We start from the raw sequence: 26372 nt of genomic DNA, 5'->3' as shown, positions 1-26372 counted from the left end.
AAACCCATTGCAAGCCGGTGTAAACTATTAGAGCCTTTAATAATTGACCAATTGGCACTTTTAAATACCTAATCAGCACATTGCCCTATATTCTTTCTTCTTCTATTTTAAAGAATTCACAATTAATGTGTCTCTCAACTTCTAATATCTTGTAGAATTTTATTTTGAAACAGGACCCAATTTTATTTTGAAACATGACCCAACATGGATGTAAATATCAATTGTTAGACATAAGTACATGCACTAAATGTATAGTTAAAGAAAAAGGTACAAAATAATAGTATATACAGATTTAAAGGTAGCAGTATCAAATATTAATCTCTATCCTTTTTTCTGTGTATCATTCAATACAAAAATTCACAACCTTCTCACACACAAAAAAAAGGAATAATTGTCATGTCCTATCATCAAGTATTGATCTCTATCCTTCTTCAAGTGTATCATCCAACACAAAATTTACAAACTTTTTGCAAGAAAACTATGCTGAGCAATCTCTAGTCAATTCATTTTTTTTTTTTAAGAGAATTAGAAATTGATGGGAAGCCTACACCACCACAATTACGTAAATCCTTATACTTGCGAATATAACATTGAAGAATTAATTGACACATAATCGAATCTCATATTCATCTTGCTAAATTACATTTTCTCTCACGGGAGTTGGCATAAATAAAACTATACGGAATATAGCAAAAAAAAAATAAATATTCTGGCATATTATCTATATTCTTTAAAATCCCTTCTTTTCTTATACTCCTTTACATCAATTAATTAAAATTGTTATACACATATGTTAAATCTTTATCAGGATTAGAGTTAGTTATTTTCAGAATTGAAAATCTGAAAATCAAACTATTTTTATATAGCTCAACGATTTAAATATCATGGATAAAGGAAGAAGAACATTATGATCCACGGTTTCCTGCCGTACTCCTATCTTTATGAAGCTGTTATTTTAATCAGTACATTTATTCTCTCACCAAATCTTCGTCGCATGTATCGGGAATCTGGCTCCCCTTCATTCTCTCCGTATCCAAAATTCGCGCTAGCTGTAATTAACAAAGAAAACATACTCATAAAAGTGTACTCACGAAGAACAGCGTTAGAAATGGAAAAGAGAATCCGGAATAATCTCTCATATCCAACGAACGATACTCCGTATTTTCCTTGGATTTGAAGTAGTTAACCGTTTAGGACTTTCCACGCAAGTCTATCGAAAATGTCGTTTCCTGTTGGGTTTCCGAATTAAAAGGAAGGGAATCGATACTGGTACTCCTCCGTTTAAAGGAGTACACACCGGCGATCGAACAGAAAGAGCGCGTATTTTCAAAAAAGGTGGGAGTTTATTTATATAGTTCGTCAGGATCGATTTTTTTCCTTTATTTTAATTATTCCTCTTTCCTGATCCGAAGAGGAACCGAAGAAAGGAAATCTTTAATGCTTTCCTTATTTATTTATTTTTAAAATTTTGATTCGATTGTTTAGCTTGCTTCCTAAAAAGGCTTTTTTATTTAGCAAGATTTCGAGCTATTTATAGGCTATTTATTGGGAGAGAGTCGGTCTGGGACTCTAGTTTGGGTTTTCTTTCGTCTTGCCGACGGAAGAGAACGAGTGGAAGAAAGGGGAGGAGTGGGCTTGTGTGGAAGTTTTGTAGTGGAAGGAGAGAGGGTGCTGTGAGAGCGATGGGGTTCCTGAACAGGGGGTATGCTCGGGTTCTAGATCGGACGGCGTCGGAGAGTGAGGTGGAGTGGGATTGGTCTGCGGCGGCGGCGGCGGAGGCGGAGGCCGACGCCGGGAGCGGATACCTTCAGAAGTTTGGGCTTTACGAGACTGTATCGGTGAGCGATTGCTTTGATTTTGAATTTGTTATTTGTCGATATCTTATCTCTGTTTTTTTTTCCTTTTTATTTCTTTTCGGCATTAATTCTCCGTGCGCCGGCCGAACTTTCTGGCATTGCGATCTCACGAGGATGTGAAATTGTGCGGTTCTTATTTGTTTCTTCTGTAATAAATTTTTTATATTCTTCTCTGCTTGTTTTCAGTGTTAAAATATTTTCGAGTTTGATTTCAAGTTTTTTTTTTTTTTTGATCTTTACCTTGTATCTAAACAAGGAAAAAAATCTCCTGTTTGTTCTTCGTTTTTAACTCATAACAGAATCCTTTTTCTTGCTGGTTTGTTGATGATCTGGTGTATGTTTGATTGTAAAAGTTACATCTTGGTGCAATTCTTTTGATATTTTTCCGTTTCTCGGTTCTGTATACAATGGAAGAATTCACGATATTCAATACTTTCTTCTTGTTAGAGCTTTGCATCGGTCGTGGTTTGTTTCAATTGATTGTAGTATCTAACACTCACCAATGTCTTACCAGTCCCATCTTGGAGCACTATGTTGGTTAGTAGCTAAGCTATTGCATGTTGCTGATCAGTGCGTTCCATCTGAATGATTTGATGATAATGTTCACCCAACAATTCATTCTTGGCTGCATGAACAAATTGTAGGCGTTATATGTCCACTGTTTCTCTCCTTTCATGATGACAATGGTTTGCTCTTGCTGCATGATGCTGCAGAAATACTATATGGTTGGAAGAGACAAGAGTAGAAGGCTATGGAGAGTGTTAACAATTGATAGATTGGAGCCTTGTGGGTTGAACATCAGCGAAGACCCCACCGTGTACTCGGAAATTGAATGCTATGACATGTTGAACCGAATACATGATGGGAACAAGTCGACTGGGGGACTAAAGTTTGTTACCAGATGCTATGGTATTGTTGGTACGTCTAGGCTGGGTTCCTTTTATATAATGCCCTACAAAAGATGCTGCATTACCAATAAGCTTCCCGTTGAGATGCTGATAATCGAGTGATATTTATTTATTTCAGGGTTTTTCAAGTTCCTAGGGCCTTACTACATGTTGCTTATTACAAGAAGAAGGAAAATTGGCACCATATGCGGCCATGCAGTGTTTGCTGTCTCGAAGAGTGAAACAATTGCACTTCCACATTCTACTGTGGGGTCCGATATTGCTAATTCTAAGGATGAGAACAGGTTTTTGGTTTATTCTGAATGTGAAAAATGTGTGATGTCTCTTGTATTTCTAATGGACGCCGTAATCATTAGTGTTAAGCAAGTGTGCCATACTGTCTCCAGAAATGTTATATTGTTGAACTTCTATTCTTCATGTTTAAGCATTTCATTTTGTGACAGACCATCTAAACTAATGAGGAATTCCGTTTCCGATTGACAATCCCAATGCACTATGGGGGTTATATTTGTTGTAATGATGAGCTTTATTTTCTTTTTGCTTTTGTTTAATCCATTCACTGGCTTATGTTGTCCAATTCTTCCGAAACCTAAATGCTTCAATGGTCCAATTGTTTTTGTCAGCTATAGATGTAATTTTAATAGGAGTCAGTATTGTCTTTGTAAGTATTCCACATTTCCTTAAATTTGTTTCATTAGTTGAGGGCATCTTTATTTATTTTAGAGTCATTACAGTTTCTTGGATCCTAAATGCCAGATCGGTTACTTCTTATATACCGAGGCAACTTCCATGCAATTTTGAGGTTGTCATAAAATGTTCGTTTGAAACGAGGTATCACCGACAAGTTCAGATTTCTTATTGCTCTTACTTTGGGAAAACAGTAAAACCAATCACAAATTTTTTCTTTTCAGTTTTTTCCTTGTTCTTGTTACACATTGACAACGGCATTAACATTTTTGTGTCTTTCATTGATGTTACAGATACAAGGGGCTCCTATGCATGGTAGATCTCACAAAGGACTTCTTCTTCAGCTACTCATACAATATAATGCATAGTCTTCAAAAAAATGCATGCGATGGGGAGACAGGACATGTTCTTTATGAAACAATGTTTGTCTGGAATGAGTTCTTGACACGTGGGATTCGAAATCATCTCAAAAACACTATATGGACGGTTGCATTGGTATATGGATTTTTTATTCAGGTAAATTTTGAAAGACTGGTTTTAGGATATGTCTGGGAATATTATATAGAGACTATTATCTTAATGAAACAGATTCAGAATTTTTTTCTTTTCTGGGTCAATACTTCTTCTTGTTGGCATGTTGTGCCATAAATAAGTGTGGCTCAATATACAGGTATAAGAATCTACAATCCATTGTTTGATTATCAAGTCTGGCATAGGCACAAGCTTTATCTTGGAGCCTTCATTCTTGTTAAGTCACGTTGCCTATTCATGAATGGACCACTAAATTTATGATCTCTAGTTAATAGTTGTTCTGCTTGCATGAATAATTGCATCTTACATCCTCTAAATTTCCATTCACCCTCTCCTATCTATCGCTTATTCATCATTCGTGGCTCTGTATTGGAATATGAACAGTGTGCACAGTTAGAATTCAGGGGCCAATGATTCAGGACATGTGAGTGCATGGTGAAGTTTCTCTCTAACATGGAGTCTTCTCCTCCTACCTCGAAAATAGTTACTTTGGCTTTATTCCCTAATGAAGCACTTCTTTTGTTTACATATCGCTTAGTTTTGTTTTGAATATATTTAGAGTGGTCATCTAAAGCTGATAGGGTCTGTACTCAAGTAGCTACCTAAACAAAAGGGCTTGTTGGTATTGGCTTTTTAAAGGTAAAATCCTTATTCTCATACTGACCAGTGGCAGAATTCAGATCACCTAGTCACTTATCTTCTGCACAAGCATTTAAAAAATTTCCCTGGTCTTGGGTAAATGTAGGGCCAGTTTCTTTATGTTTTGGAAGTTGCTGGTAGTTCTTCTTCTTGACGCTATGTTATCTAGCCCATATTATTCCAAAAATAAATGATGAATTGATTTTTATCTGTTCAGACTAAACTCTCGATCTCTGGGAAGGATTTCAAATTGACACTCATTGCCAGGCGCTCACGCCATTTTGCTGGAACCAGGTTACTATGTTTGGAATTTACGGCCAAATTTTTCTAATACTGTCATCGAAAGTGATAACACTAAATAAGCGTTTACAATTGTTATCTACTGTATAATCATATCAATTTCTTTTTGTCAGCCATTGGGATTTATCTATTTATTTTCTTCACAGGTACCTAAAGCGCGGTGTTAATGAAAAGGGCAGAGTTGCCAATGATGTTGAAATAGAGCAGATTGTGTTTGAAGATGTGCCTGAAGAAGTTCCTACACCGATAACTTCTGTTGTACAACACAGAGGTTCCATACCCCTTTTTTGGTCCCAGAAAACTTCAGGACTGAATATTAGGCCTGATATCATCTGTAAGTTTTGAACATGTCAGGTCCTTTTCACTATTATGCTTGGATATTTCATTTTTTTAATTCCTCTCCTTCTTATCCCCTAATATACACCCAAAATTCAGTGACGAAGAAGGACCAGAACTATGAAGCTACACGGCTTCACTTTGACAATCTTGTAAAGAGATATGGGAATCCAATAATTATTTTGAACTTGATTAAGGTCAGTCTCTAAATTGACTTCTATAAAAAGTTAAACATATTATATTTTGGGTTATATAATAAATGGATTGTATATTCAATTTTTTCACACAAAAGGATTGCAAGTAACCTATAATAACTTCTTGATCCCTTGCAAACTGCTCTTTGTTTTCATAATCTGACATCATCAGGCATGTGACAAGAAGCCTCGAGAATCTTTGCTCCGTGCAGAATTTGCTCATGCGATTGATTATATAAATAAAGATTTATCAGAGGAGAACCACTTGAAATTCTTGCATTGGGATCTTAAAAATTATTCTCGAAGGTATCCAACTGCTTCTTTTATTTGTCTCTTTGTTGAAGATAGTTCATTTTTCTTTCTTCCAGTAATGATTATTCAAGATGTGTTCCTAACATTAAATAATAAAACTTATTCAGAAAAGGAACAAATGTGCTGGCATTATTGGACAAAGTGGCAACAAATGCATTGGATCTAACTGGCATCTTTTATTGTCAAGTAACACCATTTTTCGCGACTAAGTTTGCTCGAAAGTGGCCAATCATTGTGTAAGTATCTTCCTTACAGTGCAATATCTTTTGACTAGGCATTTATTCTTTTGAACTTTGCATTTTTACTTCTTGTTTACATGTTCAAAAATATTTTTTTAGTCAGTCCTTCTCAGATCAACGTTAAATGTTAATTTTTGGCTTGCATAGTCAACAATTCTGTCTTAAATACCTTACAAAAATACTATTTTGTGAGAGCATTATATGGAACATTGTTTTATTATCACTTTTATATAATGTCCTAAGATTTTACGAATCTAGTTAAATAGTTTTGTCATTTAATGGTCTCATTGGAATCCTGTGTACCAAATATCTCTCCCCTACCACTCTTGGTGGTGTTATTTAGTTCGTGAACAGCTTTTAAGTGCTCCAGCATAATCTTTACTTGATCATCCTCATAAGGCAGTCGTGGCACATGAGTTACCATACATGGTCTGTGTTTTCAGTATGAACAGAGAAAGTTTATTATCAAGGGGATTGTCAAGATGAATAATTTATTCTAGATACCAACAAGACCGACGAATGAGATTTTGTAGAGAGATAGTGAGAGAAGTTATTAGTAAAAGTTCTAGACTATCTAGACAAAACAGCTAGGTCATGGTTTACTTTGGCTGTTAATCAACAATCAGGGTGCCACAAGGGCTTGGTGTAGGCAAAGCATGTCTACATTTTTGAGTTACTAGGGCCATGGAGTTGGCAATGTGGCATGATCACCAACAGGACCGACGAATGAGATTTTGTAGGGAGATAGTGAGAGAAGTTATTAGTAAAAGTTCTAGACTATCTAGACAAAACAGCTAGGTCATGGTTTACATTGGCTGTTAATCAACAATTAGGGTGCCACATGGGCTTGGTGTAGGCAAAGCATGTCTACATTTTGGAATAGGACTGAATTAAATACCCAACTTGAGGAATAGGACTGAATTAAATACCCCTTGGTCAGCCTGTTAAGACCCCTAGCAATACTCCCTCGTGTTTGTCATGACTTAATTTTGATTTGATTTTAAAGGAACTTTAGAAGGGGAAGAGGGATGTAGATTATTGAGGAACCTCCAAGAAATTCAAGAAGGGAGAGAGTCAATGCAGTACAGTATGCAATATCTGGTTGTTCATGGTTCACCCTACTAGTGTGCACCGCCGGTACCAAGCATATTGTACGATACCAGTGCTGAGATGGCTAACCTTGGGTGGAGTAAAAGCCCATGGAATCATGTGAATTGCTAAATATGAAGGTGCTCTAAAGCACAGGTGACTTCAGGAAGAAGTCGGTGATCTGTTATGTCAAAGAGATGCATGGTACTGAAAGCTTCCAAGCAATGGTAATGAGGACAACTAAAGTGTTGGTTGATCTTCTTTGTTCTGAAAAATTGATGGCAACCAATCTGAAGAGCACTTTGGTTGTCATGGTGTTAGGTGTAGGTGTGTTGAAGAAGACACTTGCGAACATAATCAAGTTTTGTAGCCAAACAGCATCCGAACATTTTTTTTCATAATATGGCAGTCTTCCTTGAACAAGAGATGGTTTTTGCTTCTTGACTTTTCAAGAGTTGTGAGAACTGGCTTGAGATTTGGTAAAAGTTGATAAGCTACATGAACATCATAGGCAATTCATGAGGAGAGATAGTGAGTTCAATTATGCTCCCTACAATCCGCCATGGTCATGTAGGGCTAGTAAAGGGCTCACCATGATTGAGGTGAAATTTTAATTGAAGCTTAAAAGGTGTAAGAGAGGGTTGAGGTAATAATGTTAGCTGTATTCTTTTTGTTAGCTAAGCAGATTCTTGTGAAGAATGCATACATCCTCTAACTTAAGTACTTCTAAGCTAGTTCCTTCACTACTAAACTTCTAGTATTCTTTCTGTAATTCATTTCCATGTTAAATACATCAATTTTGCTAGTAATTTCTAATGGGCTTACAGTGTGATGGACCTATCTTTCATATTGTTCTTGGACCCTAATACTTATGTATTATCATTGTAAAACTATACCCAACTTTGTTCACCTTTATATTGTCAACAACTTGTATTTAAATTTTAAACATGATCTCTATGTGATTGTTATAGGAAAGATAATGCTGGTGACAGTCCATGCAAGATTTATGACAGTGGAGCAGGTGTTGTTAATTCAGGAAATGGATCCTCAGAAGATAAGGGGAACTCTAATATCTCTGGAAGTGAATCTTCTGAAGATAACTCTAATGGGGATGGAAGCTCTTTGAGCAAACCACCTACTTTTCAAAAAGGTGTCCTCAGGACAAATTGTCTAGACTGCTTGGATCGCACAAATGTTGCCCAATATGCCTATGGTTTAGCTGCTCTTGGTCACCAGCTTCATGCCCTGGGCATTAAAGATGTCCCTAGAATTGATCAAGGTGCCCCTTTGGCTGGCAATCTAATGGTTTTCTATGAGAGGATGGGGGATGCTCTTGCTCTACAATATGGTGGATCTACTGCTCACAACAAGGTATTTTTATGGATTCTGGAGATTATAATGAACACTCTCTTGGAGATACCATTTATGTTTGCTTCAATATCATAATTAGGTCTTTCTATATTTGCTTTATACTAATATATTTGTAGGGGTTAGATAGAATTGACTGTTTGTTATTGTAGTCTCATTTTTCTTTCTGGAGGTTGTATTTTACTTTGTGATCATGTATATGCTCCTTTTTGGGCTTGGTATCAAAGCTCAAATTTGTAACATTTGCATTTTTGATCTTTTTTGGTTGATGCTAGTACTATATCCTGTAAGAAATGTTCGGACTTCTGGTCAAACAATGATGTATTCCAGCTAGACTCTTGCAACAATCTAATATCAGATATTGACATTATCACAAGCTATCAGACATACTGTAAATAGGATCATTCGTTTCTAGGGGAGAAACATATGTCATGTGTCAAAACATGTATTAAACGATTTAATCGTTGTTTTCATCTATTCCCATCGAGATGCATGCCGCAGATAAATAATTCTGATAATGTTAAACATAGGATGTTAGCATGTGTATTTTGCTAAGGTAATTTTATGTATAAGAATAGTTATTTTGAATGACAAGTTACTTGGTGGAAATCATATAGCAGTGTAAAATAATTTTTACATGTCTTGGTGGGTGCCCCATCATCATGGGTATCATGATAGTAAGTTTAATTTGTTTATGTTTTTCTTGTGGTTAATGGCAAGTCTACTTTTCTCATCCAAGATTGGGAACAAGCAAAATGAATTGATTTAAGGTTGTCTTTGCATCTTTTGAAATACTATTGCACTGTGGAGAACTTAGCTTCATGCTTTTAATGGTCTTTTGGGAACTGAGAGAAAGATACGGAGGTAGAATATGATCATATTCACATTTACAAAGCCGATCAAGATAGTGACAACTAGACATGCTGATACAGCTCTTTCTCCATCAAAAATCCGAAAATGGGGAATCATGAAAAGTTGATTTGATCAAAGAGGGAGCGATAGGGTGATGAATTCAGAAATTAGCAGTCTAGGCATACATGGCAAGCATATGAATTTGGCTGATGTGGATGAAGATTGAGAGGGCGAGCCTTGGCACAATGGCAAGTTTTTTCCATTGTAAGCTGGATGCCATGGGTTTTGAAATACGAAAACAGCCTCTTTGCACTTGGAGGCAAGGCTGCGCACATCTAACCTTCCCCAAATCTGACAATGGTGGGAGCCTCGCACACTAGGTCACCTTTTATGACTGAAGGTTGCTTCTGGATGTCAATATTAACAGCCTCCCTCACTCCATGTTATCCTTAAATTGATTATTTGTACATTATTGCTTTAGAGAAATCTCATATAGCACGGAAGCAGAGTACTATGTAAGTGATGTTTCTTCAGTGGCTTGGCATTTAGAGCAATGCAATGATGGATGATGATGCTGTTTCTTGATTAAATTATTCTATGGCCTAATTTGAAGTCTTAGCATTGTTACTAGCATGCTTAAGCAATACAGGCACAGTATATCCAGAAATAAAGATTGGGTGTCTTTTTGTTTTCTCTCGGCTGCTTCTGATTCTGTTCCAATTGATTCATCATTTACTTATTTCATGCAGGAAGCTGAAAATGTGTTAATGAACGTTATGATGAGCTCCTGATTTTTTTGTTGTATGATATATAATAATTTTTATGAGTTATAAATTAGCCTGATGTTACCATGAATGGGGTCTTCACACCCATCTTGTTCTGATGTTACCATGAACTGGCTGCTCTGCTGTAATTAACGAGAACATGTATATATCTTGTTTTTCCATTCCATCGTTTATCAATCATGTGTTTATTGACATTTTGCTCTTTCTTTATCGAATTAATTTACTTCTTAAGTAGATTATCCCTGGATTTATTTTTCCTCTTTCTTCTGGACAAATTTTCCAACTCCACTCAGTTGGTTCTTAATCATTCATTTGGTCATGATCCATAGATATTCTGTGAGAGAAGAGGTCAATGGAAAGCAGCAACCCAGTCTCAGGAGCTACTCAGGAGTCTTCAACGATACTACAGCAACATGTACATAGATGCTAAAAAACAGGATGCTATAAATGTGTAGGTTTATTACAGCTTTCTTCTGTGAATTAGCTGCAATGTTATGTGCGTTTAACACTGATTAGAAATGATATGTATAATTGTTGGAGATTCCATTTCTATTTCATTATAGACTCATTTTTTGAGGGGATATGGCCTTCTAAATTACAGGTTCCTGGGGCACTTCCAACCCCAACAAGGTAAACCAGCACTTTGGGAACTGCATCCAGATCAGCATTCCAATATTGGCAGGCATGGTGATGAAAATGTTAGGTACTGAAATCTTAAGTTTTGACTCATCTTCATCTGTTTTTGATCCTGCACGTAATCTCTATTTTCTCTATGGGCTAATATTTAATAGTACTGATTTCATGGAAAAGTTAGTTACCCATACATAAGACCTGTAATTGTGGAGACTTAATGAGATATACCTCTGAAAATCAGAAGAACATTGTTTGAAAATGCATAGTGAAAATTTATTTGGAAATGTGTGCTATGTACATTGCATGCTTACATGCATGTATGCACACAAATGCATTCTAAGGATTTAGCATGATGATCTAATGGTCCTTATATAGTTTGGGTTGGAAAAAATTTCGGGCTGGCCAAATTGGAGCTGGGCCAAAGCTTGAGCTTGGACTAGGCTTGAAGAGCAAGCCTAGAATCACGCCCAAGATTTTCAATTTGCATCTCCCGTCATTGATTTTGGCAGTGGATGTAAAATCCTCAGTTTACCCTGTTTCTATTGTGTATGCATGCATATATTTTCTAGGTATAAAAGGATTTATTCTTGGTAAACATTCATAGTTTCTGTTTGCAGGTCACTTATGAAAAAATCCCTATCAGCATTGCCTCCAAGAATGCACCAGCAGGCAGACGACAAAGGTCTTTGTGATTCCACACCAGAAATTTCAAGCGGCATGTCATTTTCTAGGTCAGCTGCCTCATTTTTCATATTTGATGCATTTTAAAAAACTTGCTCTCAAAATTGTTTCTAGGTCAGCTGCTCTCATATATTGTACGATTTTTTTTAAAAATTATTGTTCTTGTATAATATCCAAAAGCATTATTGGTATTCGACACTCAATAAATGTTCATTGAATTTGTCCTTATTTTTTCTTAAATGGCCAATAAATAGGAAAAGTTCATTTTTCCTTGAATATAGATAACAGTGATAATCATTACATCATCAATATGCCTTTGATCTACTTTTTGCCGGTCCCACTGTTGAAAGTCTCATGTTGTTTTTGGTTTTCCAGCGATGTTAATAGCCTAATATTCCTTCCTTTTTACTATAGGTACACATCAGTAATGTCTCACAGGCAACTTTTTGCAGATAGTGAACATGGGTATTTTACTGAACATAGATTTAATGAATCAAATTGTTCGAACTTTCTGGACCTTGATTGGTGTTCATCATCTGGGAATTCATGTGAGGAAGAAACTTCTGAAAGGTGGTATTCTAGTGATGCTGTACTTATTTGTATTCACTGCTGTATGTTTTTCTTTTCTTTTTCATGAGATTTCTATAATCCTACTTGTGCTTCCCATAATTAGGATGTATTTTCACATTATGTCCGAAAGGTTCTGCTTTTGTGTTGTGTTCTATGAATTATTCTCTTTTAGGCAACCAGGTGCAAGTCAATGTTCTCATACTGGAAAAGTAGGTGTTGGTGAAAAGAGTTTTTTTTTTGTGAGACAAGTTTTTCTGGTGTGCATGCATGTGTTTATCATGCTTTTGTGGGCCAGATAGAGCTTTTGAGCATGCTTCTAAACTGAGTAATATTGCCTATAAATGCCGAAAAGTTTAGATGTTTCCAAGGTTTCTTGCTTTTTCCATTGAGTGGATACAAAATGGTTAATTTAAAATGACAAGATAAAATTGGTCTGAAAGCCTATGAACCCATTGAATTGATAATTGGACTTACCAATCAATACGAAATTTGAAATGCATATGTTGGTGATGTGGACAATAAGATGCCTTTTTTTTATTAAAGTATCTCATGCCCTAAATGAGCAAAAGACCCTTCTTTGAATTTCATTTAAGACTAAATGCAAGTCTTGCTTGAATCATTTTTAATAGGGTGTCAAACCTTGGATGTCTTAATGTCTTTTTTGGTAATGATGTCTTATTTGCCTTTACCAACAGTAACTTTTCTCCCAAACTTCATGCCTGTTATTATTAATTTTGATGAGTTTTTTTCTTTCTTTTTTCCCTGCAGATCCCCTCTTATCAACTCACTTGTAGAGACTCTATCCACTGAAAATGTCTTCAATGTTGTGAAGACTGAAACAAGTGAGGAAGGGTCGTGTAGTAAGGTCAGTAGTTCTTCTCCTGCTATTGTCCTGTCTTGAACCATTTAACTCCAGGAGGACTCATAAATTCAAGTTTTTTTTAGTTGAAGTTGGTCTATGACTTAATGTAATTTCAAAATATGGACTCAAATTCAACCATTAAACAGTCCCTGTTACCATGTCAGAAAACTGATAGATGACCATGTCAGGTGGAAAACATTATTAGCATATTTGTAAGCATCCAACTGATTTAGCTCTATCATTGCCTGCTACAACAATAGATTGTTAGCATGATGGTGTTTTAAGAAAAGATTTCAAGGATCTCTCTGGATATTCTTATTTGCCAGAAAAAGGTAGGTGAAATAATAAACTGGTCGAACATGGTAGGGAGTGTGTATGTTGCTCAAGTTCTCACCTTCTACAATATTCATTATAGCGGTCCCAAAACAAAGCTGGTTTGTCATTTTATTTAGCTTTTAAATTTCCAGACTGGTCTGCCTTCCATCTCTTTTGAGTTGAAAGCAAGTTGTTCGAGCTGCTATTCTTTATGGATATTTGAGTATCCGAATATGCCTAAAAAGTTTATAACTATTAAATCAATTCATTGCATCCAAAATAAGACCTAAATTTATCAACTTTGATGCTCACTGAAGGCATTTATGTTGCCTATAAATTGATATTATTACTGAGTCCTAATTCAAGTCAGACTAATTAACAATTTTTCTTGAGTCAGAAAGAAGTTAAAGGCATTGAACTTGATTCTAGAATCTAAATAGAAATTATATCTTTATGAATTTCTGTTTGTTTGGGTCACCAATTGGTTGGTCAAATTATCACAAGAGAGGTACTATCTAATATTGAAATGGAAAAAAAACGATCCACAAATTTGTGAAGGCTTTGGCCTTTTTAGATGTTTGCACCTATGGATTTTTTGTGTATGGAAGTATTGGTGCTTGTATAATTGTGTCCTACATATGCTTGTCATGCATGAATTGGACGTGTGAAATGTGAATGTTATCGGCAAATATATTGTGCACGAATTGTTTGGATGTATGAGATATATATATCTAATGAATGTCTATAATATACAGTATACTTGCATCTTTGGATGCAATGTGTGTACATGCACGACAATATAAGGTGTATTTAAAATGGGGATGTAGTTGAAATCACACAAGGTCAGGCTTTACTTCTTCAAATTAGAATAGCCATTAATTTTGATTATTCACTCACATGAGCCAATGTTTGTGCTGTAAATGACATGAATTACAAATAAATGCGCATTTTTTTCAGCCAGGTTTAATTCTAATGACAGTTGGAACAAAACAATGGTTCTTCTGTCCAATATTTTGTAGTTTCAGCTACTTTTTGTATTCTTACTTATCCACTTCCTGGAAACTCCTTATTTATTGGCAACAGGGAAAAGAAGGAACAAATAGATCGCTGCTCGCTGATGCCCCTGAAAGCTCCAGGGCTCCTATTGAATTTTCTGAAAGCTTCGCACGGTGGGTTGCCAATGGAGGGACTTTTCGTTATTGATGTGAAGATATTCGCTCCTAATCTGTCTGACCTTCAGCTTCAAGGATGTTTCAGCTCATATTGTTTGGTTATAATAAGTGGTAGTCTGATTGTATATAGTTCAAGCCACTTTTGGCTGTGGTTAAGCTAGTGCAGGGGTTTGCCACGTCTAACACATCCAACTGGGGTGTGGAATGAAATTCAAATAAAACTATCCTCGAGAAAGGGAAAAAATGTTTTAGCACTAGACATTACTTTGTAACTACACGAAATGAATTGAAAGATTGTTCTTTTAAAAGAGAGATTGAACCATTTTGTTTTCAATTTATCAGAAATCTGCAACTCTTATACAATGTGACATGATTGCCACGTGTGCTCTCGGCAATTTTCACGAGTCATAATATCTACAAAATTGATGAATATGCTTTAAAGTATGTCCGAACATGTTGGCATGTTAGCAAGAACATGTTGGTTGGTAGAATTCGCTTTGATTCTGTGGTTCAAAGCATTTGGGGGTTGTGAGGCCCACCCTCATTAGGCCAGGGTGTTGGCCGGTCTAACACCAAGTGAGGGCCCGAAGGCCCTTTTCCCATTTAGAACGGGGTAGAGCCCTAGTGAACCATGCCGGTGGAAGAGGAAGAGTCCTCCACCACAGACTCTACCGAAGGCTAGGATAAGCCTAACCTCCCCTCTTAGTTCTTCCTCATCGGAAGATCCTCGCATAAGCCATCGTCTTCGTTTAAGCTCCCTGTGCCCGCCGGAATTAGAGGTATGAGCCTTAATCTCTCTCTTTTGTTTCTCAGTTCACCAACCTCATCCTCGGTTGTGTTTTCACCGAAAAAATTCGTGAAAGAAGGGGTTCTGTTCATCCCTTGTTTTCTGAACCCATAACCTATATTGTTCTTCTTTTTTGGGCCACCTCCGTTGCCGGTGCTTGTCGCCGAAGATGGGGGCTTATCCCCTTTGATACCTTGGGCCGTCACCGGAGCCTCATCGTCGAAAATCATGAAGGAAGAAAGAGAGGGGCCAAAATGTCTCTTGTCCCCAGTCTTCTGGATGTCAACCGCCACAGCCACCTAACCATGGCCCTCACCTCTTTCTTCTTCTTCCTCCTCTCTTTTCTCTTAGGGCTCGTTTGGTTCGCGGGAAGCATTTTCCCTCATAGGAATATGATTCCTGGGAAACAAATTCCTAGGAAAAGGATGTCTAGGAAAGTACTTTTGGCATGTTTGGTTGACCATGGAAAAGTGACAAATTTCCAAAGTGCTTATGTTTGGTTGGCCATCCACTTTCCTAGGAAAGTTATGTATAATTCCTATTATGCCCTTAATAAAAATTAGGTTTTTAATGTCTCTTTAATGCTTCTTTAATGCTGAAGGGACTTTTTGGGAAAAAGTAAAAATGGAGTAATTCCTGCCTCATGGGAAAGTAACTTTCCCATGTTTCTCATGGGAAAGACTTTCCCATGAAATGTGGAAATCATATTCCCATGAGAATTCAACTTTCCCTTCTCTCTCCTTTGAAAACTCTAACCAAACAAGAGGCATCTCATTACTTTCCCATTGACCACACTTTCCCCCCTTCTTTTTCCGCGAACCAAACGAGCCCTTAGTTTCTTCCTTCTTCTTCTTTGTTTCTCTGTATTACTTCTCTCTCTTGTTTCTCTCTCTTATCCCTTTTTTTCTCTCTCTAAGTACGCTTAGGAATCTTAGTTTAAGATCTTATCATCCTTTGTTCAGAACTAAGTTGCCCTTGGTGGAGGCCTTGAACCATCCTGGTACTCGGACGGTAGGCCACTCCGTTACCTCGGCATTGTCAAATCTCTTTAAAATTTTATCATCATTAACCTTCATTGAGTCACTTAAATTATATCTGATCTTGATCAGTTTAGTTCACATTGTTCAGACTGACCTATGCAGTCAGGTACCGCCGCCTAATTGGCATTGCCTTTGATTCACTCTGATTGGGCATAAGGTTGTATCCGCAATAGTATTTTAATTTTGCTTAGCTTCTAAGATAACCTAAAGTTAATTATATTTTAATGATATTAAAATAGGCGAACCTGACCCGTGTAACTGGAGTGAGATTTAGAAGTGATAAGAGGTAAGTAACTTCATGCTTCAAAGTATGTTTTCTAAATTTTTAGTAAAATAATAATTAGTTTACTAAATTTGATTATGATACGTGTTTTATACTTAGTTAAACGGGTTAGGCATGTTACTCTTATGATAGTAATTATTTTAAATTATGTTATGCGTTATGTTATGAAATTTAGAAAATATGACTGGCAATTTATAAAATTTATTTTATATGTATATATTCTCAGCATTACTATGATTTGTCTCCGCCAATGGTTATTATTTGTTAGCTCTATTGATTTATAATCTATGAGAAACTAATTTCGACACCGTCCACCGGTGATTAGAATAGTGGTATTTGAACACTGCACCGCCAGTGGTTAATAATAGTGGTGTTTGGCACTTTGTGCGACCTATGCTACTGGGTTACATGGCTATAGCTTACTGTTGAATTTCTGATATTAGTTTTTAAAAATAAAAATATATTTTCAAAAAAAATGTATGTATTATTCGAGAATTAATTTATTTCTCAATCAATATCTTGCTTTTTTTTAATTTTTTTTTGGCATGCTTAAACCTACTTTAGGATATTATGTTGCTTACTAAACTAGTATAGCTCATTATTATATTTTCTATTTTTTTCAAATCCAACTGCATAGGTGTGTTAGATCTTTTGAATATACTTTTAATTATTGTATTTAATTTATGTTAATTGTTAGCAAATGCCGACTTATGTCACTTTAAAACTATTATAAAATTTATTTAAATAAATTATTAATTAAATATTTTTTAGAAATTATTATTATTTTAATATGGTCTGCAGTCTTGCATGCTTGTATAGCCTGCAATACAAGCATATAGCGTTTGTTATGCTCTAAATTCGTGACGGTGGCAAACCCAGTATACCTCCAAAATCTTGCAGCAAGCAAAGACATCAAAACACAATGCAGTAAACCAAATCATAAACAATGCAGTAGCATTAATCAATCATAAACAGCACAGCTTGTTCAATGAAAATAATAATGCACAAATAATATTAAACAAGAGGCCATGGACATCAAAACTATTCTCCCTGAAGCTTCAAATTTTACTTACATCATGTTTCAAGATTTTTAGGTTAAAAAAAAAAAACATCCCTATCGGCAAGATAGATCATAGTTGGCCAAAGACTAATAGCAAAACCAAAGCTCATCTAAAATTGATTGCCGGAAGAAAATTTGACATGCGAGGAACTTGAAACTGCAATTAGCCTGCAGTTAATCCCAGCCTGAGGGAGCAGGAGGGGCAGGCTCCCAACCAGAGGGCACAGCTGGAGGAACGACACCTTCCATAGGTGGGGGTGGGGCTGCAGACGCCTCCCATCCATCGCCAGCTACAGGGGCTGTTCATTAGAAAAGAAAAGGACATAAAAAATAGTTCTTCAAACAAATATGAAGAGAACAATGATGCCACACACACAGGCAGCGAAAAAATAAATGATATGCATGGCATGGGACCATCATACAAAGCCAGCAATAGACCAGTATACTTGGCCTGCATATATCTACACATCAAGCGTGGATAACAAACAACATAAACAGTTAGGTAAGTGGCAGCAACACTAAAACCACACGCTGCAGAATAACTCTACATTATGACAATATAAAAGAAGATTATCTTGCTTCGCTGCATCGTGGTTTCCAGTAGGCTTACTATGTGGAATAGAAAGGATTGATAGCATCTGACGAAGTAGACAAATCCATCTCTAGTGGAATGAGGCTTGTCATTCCTTGATCCTGCTTACAATCCTATGAAAATAAAGCTATTGATGCAATATTCAGGAAAGCCACAGAAAGGAAACTTGGGGCAGATTATAAACCAAGGTGCACACTCATGACCGACCAAATAGTATGCCAAAATGGTCCCACTGGAAATATAAAGGGTTAGTGGTTTTTAAGAGCAACATTTTAAACAGGGCACACTAGATACTAGCAGTTAGATTGTTTTAAGTTGGTGAACATAAATCTCAAGCAAGTGAATAGCTATAACTATGCTCAGTATGCTGGACAGTAAGTTTATGCAGAGGATAACCATGAAGCCCCATGAACGAAGAAAGTCTGAGTAACTAGAATCATATAAGTGGAAAAATTGGTCAAATTAGAAGGATGGGAGAATTAGGAAATAGTCCTGACCTTGAGGAGCAGTCCACTCAACCACAGGCACTACAGGAACAACGGCAGGTACAGCTCCCATGTCCGGCACCCACTGTTCAGCAGTCCACCGAGCAGTGGGTACCGCCACATCAGTGTAATCAGCAACTGCACCATATTCAGGGGCCACTGGAGCCTCTTCTTCCTGTTCTTTAGCTTCCTCAGGATCCCTGTAGAAAAATAAATCGACCTGCATAGACCACAAAACTGAATCAGAAACTCAAATATAATTAGAGAAGAAGATCCCTAACATCAGCAAATTAGAAAACCACAAAAAAGAGTCAAACATTGTATACGCTATAGAAACATTTCTTCTCCAGATGATTGGTTGATAATGCTTCAAAGTGAAGAGGGGGAAAAAGTTAAAAGCATGTAAGGGAGTTGTCTCTTACCATCACTTCCCATTTACGCCCAGGAGCGATAGTGCCACGCATCTGCAGAACCATCCTAGCCAACAACCAGTAGAGGCAGCCAATACTGAGCTTCCCTTTGTTGTTTGCAGGAATTCCAATATCAACATATCTCATTGGAGAGTCAGTGTCACAGAAGGCAATTGTTGGAATATTTCCCAGAGCAGATTCCTTGATAGGCTGCAGGTATTTTGAACAGAAGGAATTAATGTCCATTTCCAGGTCAAATACTAAATCCTACCGCTCTTGCTGATAAATTTACCTGATGATCAGTTCTAGGATCAGTGAGGATGAGAAGACGTGGCTCACTAAAGGATGTCTGAAGCTGATTGGTGAAGGTTCCAGGGGTGTGCCTTCCAGCAATAGCATGAGCACCTGTGTACTGAGCAAACTTCAAGACAGCTCTCTGACCATATGGCCTTGCAGATTGGACAATAATATCCTGAGGATTCTCAATGGCAACGATGACCCTAGCAGCTAGCTGAAGTTTCTCCCAAGTTTTACCAAGATTGATGATGAAGATACCTGGATAATTAATACGTTATGAGTTTCAGAAACAATTCATTGATGTAAGAAGTCATAAAAGCTGCAATGGTTATATATAAAAAAAGGTGAGAGAAAAAACAAGGAAGAACACAGAAATTACTTAATATAGCCACAGTTCAATCAAAGAAATAATTCAAAAATATATCAAATTTGTAATAAAAGCAGTACTTATATGGAACTCATCTAGATATAAGAAACCCAAAGCATAACAGTAACGGGGGCAGCTCAGAGCCACAAAGCTGCAGAAAGCTACAAAAAATCAGCTGAAATACAGTTAGCAATCCAGCCTCTTTTATTTTCTAAAAATAGATATTGCTTGTTATAGGACTTCAATAATGGTATTTAGCTTTTCAAAGATTAAGCAATGATACTGGAAGAAAATATTGTCATAACCTAAGGAAATTGGTAATTGGTGTTAGCGAGCCATGCATCCACTATCCCAACTCTCGATTCTTAAAGTCGTTAAAAGAAGCATGCAACATCATGATAACAGGTAAAATGACCATTTGCAGTTGGCAGATTTGGCAACCTCATACTATTTTGGTGCTTGATTCTAACATAACCCATCTAAAGCCAAAGTCACAAAAGCATAATCACAACTACTTGTGGTTGGCTGTATAACTCTTCCACATGATACATTCCAATACAGAGTTGCACTCATTGTCCATTGTTACCATAAAGCATTTATGAACAGTGTTTCCCAAACTTCCATCAATGCCCCTCCCCCCTCTAGATATGCATTCTCTGTGGATTGAAATATTCAATAACAATAACAGGTAACAACAACCATTTTTGGCAGGTAGTAATGGTTCAAGCCCAGGCTCACACACTTTCCTTTACACAGCATCTCAGAATCACCATAGAATATTTGCAAAACAAGGAAAACAATAAAGTGCTATCAATTCATGCTACCACTGGGCTAACTTCAAAGTATTATTCTCAACCACCACTTCCAGATATTGGCCCCCATCCACAATTCTCATCTATCCTATGCCTATCTCATGTGCCTTGACTGTATCAATAATCCGACATCCTTATCCATTGAAACATGCGGGCCATATCGGTATCCAACAAAAACTTCCCTTGCATGCATACAGGAAAAGCACACCAAAAATTCTCCAGGCATACAGGAAAAGTCCTATTTCCTTGCATCAAAGAAAATCGCTGAGGAACTTGTAGCAGCTCCACAAATTATCATCTATTTTTGTATACAATAAAGTTATATTTCAATGGTTCAAAAGGAGAAGCAGAAAAATATTATGATCGAGTAACAAAATTAAAGCGAATAACAGAGAAGAAATACATCAAACAAGTATAGAAGAGAAACATCACGATTCACAAAAGTTATATAATATCACCACTAAATCAATAAGTTATCCCCACGATATCACGTCTACTGTGTCCCTACCCGAGATACATTATCAGAAACTTGGTACCATCAAAAATAAAAGAAAATAAGAAAGAATTATATCGACAGGTATATCAAGGCACGGTGAAAATTTATCTAGCACTTGGCACAACGACTTCCAAATTTCCATTTACCTAGCAGAATCAGATCAAACAAGCGCCGAAAAAATAAAAAGAAATTAGAACTCAACTTAAAAAGCCAAAGAAACTCAGAGTTCCAGCTAACCATCGATTATGGGATGAGATACCATTACCAAAATCGGAACTTCCGTTGACTCCTTTATTGACCTAATCCACTAAACCTTAATAAAACTCCAAATGACTTATAAAAAAAACATAAGATCTTCATAAACAGTCCATCCTACTGCCTTCTCTCACCGGCAGAAATAACGCCACAAATCTACAGACCTGGCATGAAATGGGAATATGCAGGAAGATTCCAAGAGCTAGGAATTGGATACCGTCGGATCTTCTCTTGAAGACGTAGCGCTCCATCTGGAAGTCGCAGTTCTTGGTGCCGAGATGGACGTCGGCGGCGAGCATCATCTGGATGTCCTGCTCCTTCTGGGAGAGCACCCGCGTCGTCGCCATGGATGGAAGCGCCCCTGGAGGCCGAGCTCGAGGGCTAAGGCTAGGGTTAGAGTTTTGTAGAAAGAAAAATGTTTCCGAAACCCTAGCCTCTTCTTTTACCACAGGCGACGATGGCGGAGGCGCGGGCGAGTGGGGAAGAAGGGCCCTTATTTCGGGCCCCAGAATCCGTAGTAAAATGACTAAAATGCCCCTCATTTTAAGAATGGACCGGGTTTGCTTGGTGGTTCGGTAAAACGGGCCGACAATTAGGTAGATGCTTTTATTTTTATTTTTATTTTTTTGAACGTACACTTAATCTTTCCATAAAAAAATACACACGCACATAATCTTGACATTTTCACCATTCAGTTTGAATTTGATTTTAGGATTATAGATATCAATATATTTGATGCAGATGATTATTCAATCCATAAACTCAAAGACTTCCATGCATTGTAATTTTAGAGATATTGCTCCAATTTGGATATGTGGGAAGTACAAAATAAGGATACTTGAAAAAAAAAAAAGAGTGAACGTTATTTTCTTTAAAAAAAGAAATTGTGGATCTCGCAAGTAGCTCAATTGATGATACAGTTTTTGAAGTTCTCTTAAAATAACCAACTCCAACTTATGTTACTCCTTTATTCTTTAAAGTATCTAAAAGAATGTAATTAGCAATGATTATGGGCCTGACCTCAGGTTCAAATGATTTATTTTTATTTAGACTTCGGTTGAGGCTTATTTAAAATTTGATATTTTCTGCACCTAGATTTGGTTTATGATCAACTCTATTTGTAATCCACATGCTCATGCACGAACCAACTTTAACCTTGGGATTTATAGATGGAATTCATTCTCACGATTCGCCAACTCTTTTCGTCTTCACAAGATCTCCTCTAGAAAAAGAAAAAATTATCACTCATGGAGACTCCAACTCTATCTCTCCTACCATCAACCATCACTTAGATGCTAGTCACACCGGATAATATAAGAGATGGATAGGGGAAGGAGCAAAAAGAGGCAACCACATGATTGTTCGACAATTAAAATCTATTCTCATTTGTCATCTAGTAGCTGTTTGAAGTCCCTTTCCTATACCTATATATTCAATTTAAAAATTTAAGCAACAAAATATATAATGAAAGAACCTTTTATCATTTGATGCGAATGTATGAGAAAAGAACTAGAGAATCAAGGAAACAATGTGCATGAGAAAAATATTGGCAAACAGAGTAGAAATAGTTGCTTTTTACTTCTCAACAGTTGATTGATGGAGTGAAGAGAATGTATTTTACTAAATCAATATTTGCTTTCTTGATAAGGGATGGTATTCCAGCTACACAAGTTCATCTAAAATATGAAATTGATCATAAGAAAGAGGCAGTGCTCGGTTTGTATCTCATACAACACCTATTTAACAAATGAGAGATAGTAACTATCATTCTTTATCTTTTAATTGAGATCAAGTTCTAAAGACTAGACCACATAGTGCATCTTCGATCTCTCTGGGCACAGACAACAGAAATATCATGCAAACAAGTTTCTCGCCCATATCAGACATGCCATGCCAACTAGCTAACCTGCCAGAATTCACAGAAGATTCATCAGTGTTTCACAAAATTATCATAAGATGGCTCCCAACGAACACAATTTTCATGACACTTATGAAGAACCTGAGAGGTCTGCCTACAATACTCATGGGACATTGGCCAAGATGGCCTCCGTAGGGTGTTTTATAGTCAAAAACAACTCTGTTCCGAGCTTTTTCCAAAGGAGCGAAAGAGCCGTAGAAAGCATGCTTAGTCCCCAACGCACATCGTCAAAACCATCCCACCATCATGAGCAGAAGTTATATCCCTGTAGAGTCTGTAGCTTATTTAAAATAGCTCGGGAATCGGAATCAAAATAGGTTGAAATGGAAACATGAATGTTTCTGAATGCGTTCGATTCGTGATGGGAATCGTAATCGGATTTGCATACTGAGAAAGAGTTGGAATTAGCTTTTGAAAGATTGAAATATTTTCATTCTCTTTTTTAATTGAATTGGAATAAACTTTTTTCCTACGGAACGATTGAAATGAAAATCACCCGTTCTCCGACCCCACAAATCAAATATACCCTTAAGGGCCAGAAAGCTCTCCGGCAATTGAAGTATCCCCCTTGATTTAACGAGAGACCAAACAAAACCTAACCATTTCCATTGCCGAGTAGACCGAACTGTCCTTTTATTGTACCTTTTTTTAATATATATATGGCCTTTTTTCCAACTATAAAGTTCTTTTAAAAAAACTTTCAGGGTCTGAATTATATCATTCGTGATTCACGTGTCATAGGAGGGTGTTGAATATATAAGTTTTCAATTATATCTCTCTCGATGAGAAAAGGAGGGATAGAGAGGTTCGCTGGCTGTCAAAAGTAAAGGACAAGCCTTGTAACCAACCATGAGGATCTCATGTTACCAAGACGACGGAAATGCTCACCATAAAGATGAGATTGATAAACTCTTGAGTCTTGATGAATGCGATGGTAAAACAAAATTTGATCGATAAATTAGATTGCTTCTATAGTGACCATACGAGACACAAGATAGGATATCTAGCTATTGTGAGAATTCATGTGGATGTATATTTAGTCCTACATTAGTTATTCGCTGAATAGATTTTGAATATTTATACAGGATTAAGGAACTCAAATAATACCTTTGAGTTAGCCATTTTGGGTGAGGTCTTAGGTTGTTACAAATAGTATTAGAGCGGATCCAGCTTATAACCTATGTGGATTCGAGGACACTGCAGCATGATTCTATTGGGGTTGACCACGGGCCAATCGTGGTGTTTATAATTAGATTTGAATGAATTTAAACTCTTAGCCTAACGAGAACGTCGGAGCTTAAAACGGAGAGAGTATGCAAGGACCCATGTGAGCATGTGTTTAATCTCACATTGGTCATTCGCTGGATAGATTTTGGGTACTTATACAGGATCAAAAAATCCAAAAAAATATATTTGAGCTAGTCATTTTGAGTGAGATCCTGAATTGTTACAACTGTGTTGTATAAATTAAAATTAATATATATATATAGAGAGTGTGTGTTCTCTATTTTTTTTCTTCTCTCTCTATTATATATACATACATACATACATACATATATAAATGTTAGGTTGACAGCGATTATTTACATGGGTTGTCACATCTTGCACCTAATGTTTCAACAAAAGACGAAGACTTTGCGGTAAATAGATCATCCTGGATCTACGAGATCATGACAGGGCAACAAACAGTAATTCCATGCGAGGACGTTCCATTTTGTATCATAAAACTACTTATATCAACTAACAAAACGGCCCACAAATTTCGCTCTCCCCTACCAAATACTTCGCCAACTTGCAATATATTACTGTACGTATTTGGTCCATCCAAGTCAGCATGGGCCATCAGAAAACGGATTTTAGGGACGTAGCATCATCTCTCTTCCTTCGTTGCAGGAGACGAAAAGGAAGTTGGGACACGGGTATCAACATCTGATGGGCTCCTTTCACCTGCATGAGTATCTTCAACTCATTGGATTTGGCACGGGTGGCCCAGGGCTCTCCATGCCACGTCATTCTCAATCTCATTGGTGCACAAATCCTATTGGATAAGCATTTGCTGCAACACGCTGGCTCAGTTGTTTGGATGCCACGAAAGTATCAGATCTACTTGCCACACAGCTAGATTTAAATGACTGGCGCTCGCTGACCCCTCCTGCACCAAGTTGTACGCCGGCAATGCTGCATGAAGTCACGCATCATCCCAAAACTTCAAAGCATTCCATGTAATTTGATCCAAGAACTCGTTTAGTTGGCGAAAAGAATTTTTTCTTGCCGAAATATTTTTTTTTAAGAAGATTATTTCTGAGAATATGATGCTTGAGAAAATAGTTTGGACTTGTTTAGTTGATTTTAAAAAAGTGGCACATTATAAAGTAGCTTATGTTGAGTTGAGCATCTATTTTCATAGAAAAATTATATGAAATACCTATTATATCATTATTATAAAAAAAAATCTTACTTATGGGTTTGATGGCTTAAGAGTACTTTTGGGGGGAAAAAACAGACTACAATTTCCAACCAATGGAAAAGTGGCTTTTCCATATCCTCTATGATTTTTTTTTCTCATGAAATATAAGATATTATTTCTATGGAACTGCTACTTTTCTATTTTTCTCTTTTAAAAACTCCAATTGAACAACTGGTATATTTTTCTTTTTTCGTTGACCATATTTTTCTCCCTTTTTTTTCTCGAAAATCAAAAGAGTCTTAAGAAACAATGAGCCTTATTAACTCATAATTATATTGGTTCGTGTGCTCTAGAATGGCACGGGTTTAAATACGATCACAAACAGTCGCTGTATCATCTATTTCATGGATGGATGACTCTAATTTGTTTGTGGAATATAATGAGGCACCATTAGTATAATACATGACACGCCGCAGTGATAGATGAGAACTAAAATATAGTGAGGTACCTTTAGTTCAATACATAATGTGTCACGATGATAAATAAAAAGATGTTTATCTTAGATGATGTAATGGCTGTATATAATACCATACTTTTTGGTACGAAAATTGGCGGTTTGAGAATGGCGCATCCATGTATCGCTCCTTGCTGTATTTAAATTTGTCATCCATGGTCCATGGACACGAATGGATAAGATTGGCTATATATTTTATACATGGGGAAAATGGAGGGGCCACGTCGGTTGGTGGACTTTTGCGACTGCCTTGACGACCGGTAGCCAAATAATAGCGACCCTTTTCCTGGAATTAGAATAACGTGGTGGGACCCTCGGGC

At 36.8% G+C, this 26372-nt stretch overlaps 2 protein-coding genes and 1 long non-coding RNA gene across 3 annotated transcripts; 2 read left to right on the top strand and 1 right to left on the bottom strand.

Annotated features, from left to right (window-relative positions):
* Positions 1–1519: 1519 nt before the first annotated feature.
* LOC103714821 (phosphoinositide phosphatase SAC3-like) lies at positions 1520–14517 on the top strand. The gene is made up of 16 exons (XM_088711441.2): positions 1520–1838; positions 2570–2774; positions 2883–3048; positions 3745–3967; positions 4839–4915; positions 5068–5255; positions 5357–5454; positions 5624–5757; positions 5871–5999; positions 8057–8462; positions 10426–10547; positions 10698–10799; positions 11347–11460; positions 11825–11980; positions 12749–12845; positions 14241–14517. Exons 1-16 carry the CDS (start codon positions 1683–1685, stop codon positions 14358–14360), a joined length of 2493 nt encoding a protein of 830 aa, XP_088567567.2. The 5' UTR covers positions 1520–1682; the 3' UTR covers positions 14361–14517.
* A 440-nt stretch (positions 14518–14957) lies between these two features.
* Positions 14958–19711, top strand: LOC113463232 (uncharacterized). The gene is made up of 4 exons (XR_003387108.4): positions 14958–15108; positions 16396–16442; positions 19109–19202; positions 19290–19711. It is a non-coding gene; the product is annotated as an uncharacterized LOC113463232 (long non-coding RNA).
* On the bottom strand, positions 17368–21724 carry LOC103714822 (small ribosomal subunit protein uS2-like). Its single transcript, XM_008802240.6, has 5 exons — positions 21431–21724; positions 19279–19541; positions 18999–19196; positions 18589–18796; positions 17368–17798 (listed from the first exon to the last, which is right to left on the bottom strand). Exons 1-5 carry the CDS (start codon positions 21558–21560, stop codon positions 17674–17676), a joined length of 924 nt encoding a protein of 307 aa, XP_008800462.1. The 5' UTR covers positions 21561–21724; the 3' UTR covers positions 17368–17673.
* Between the last annotated feature and the right edge of the window lie 4648 nt (positions 21725–26372).

Source organism: Phoenix dactylifera, chromosome 15, assembly GCF_051530095.1.
Source record: "Phoenix dactylifera cultivar Ajwa chromosome 15, Ajwa_hap1_PhDact_Kaust_v1.1, whole genome shotgun sequence".
NCBI classification, from domain to species: Eukaryota; Viridiplantae; Streptophyta; class Magnoliopsida; order Arecales; family Arecaceae; genus Phoenix; species Phoenix dactylifera.
Note: the sequence above shows the minus strand (reverse complement) of the source record. Positions and strands in the feature narration are given on the sequence as shown.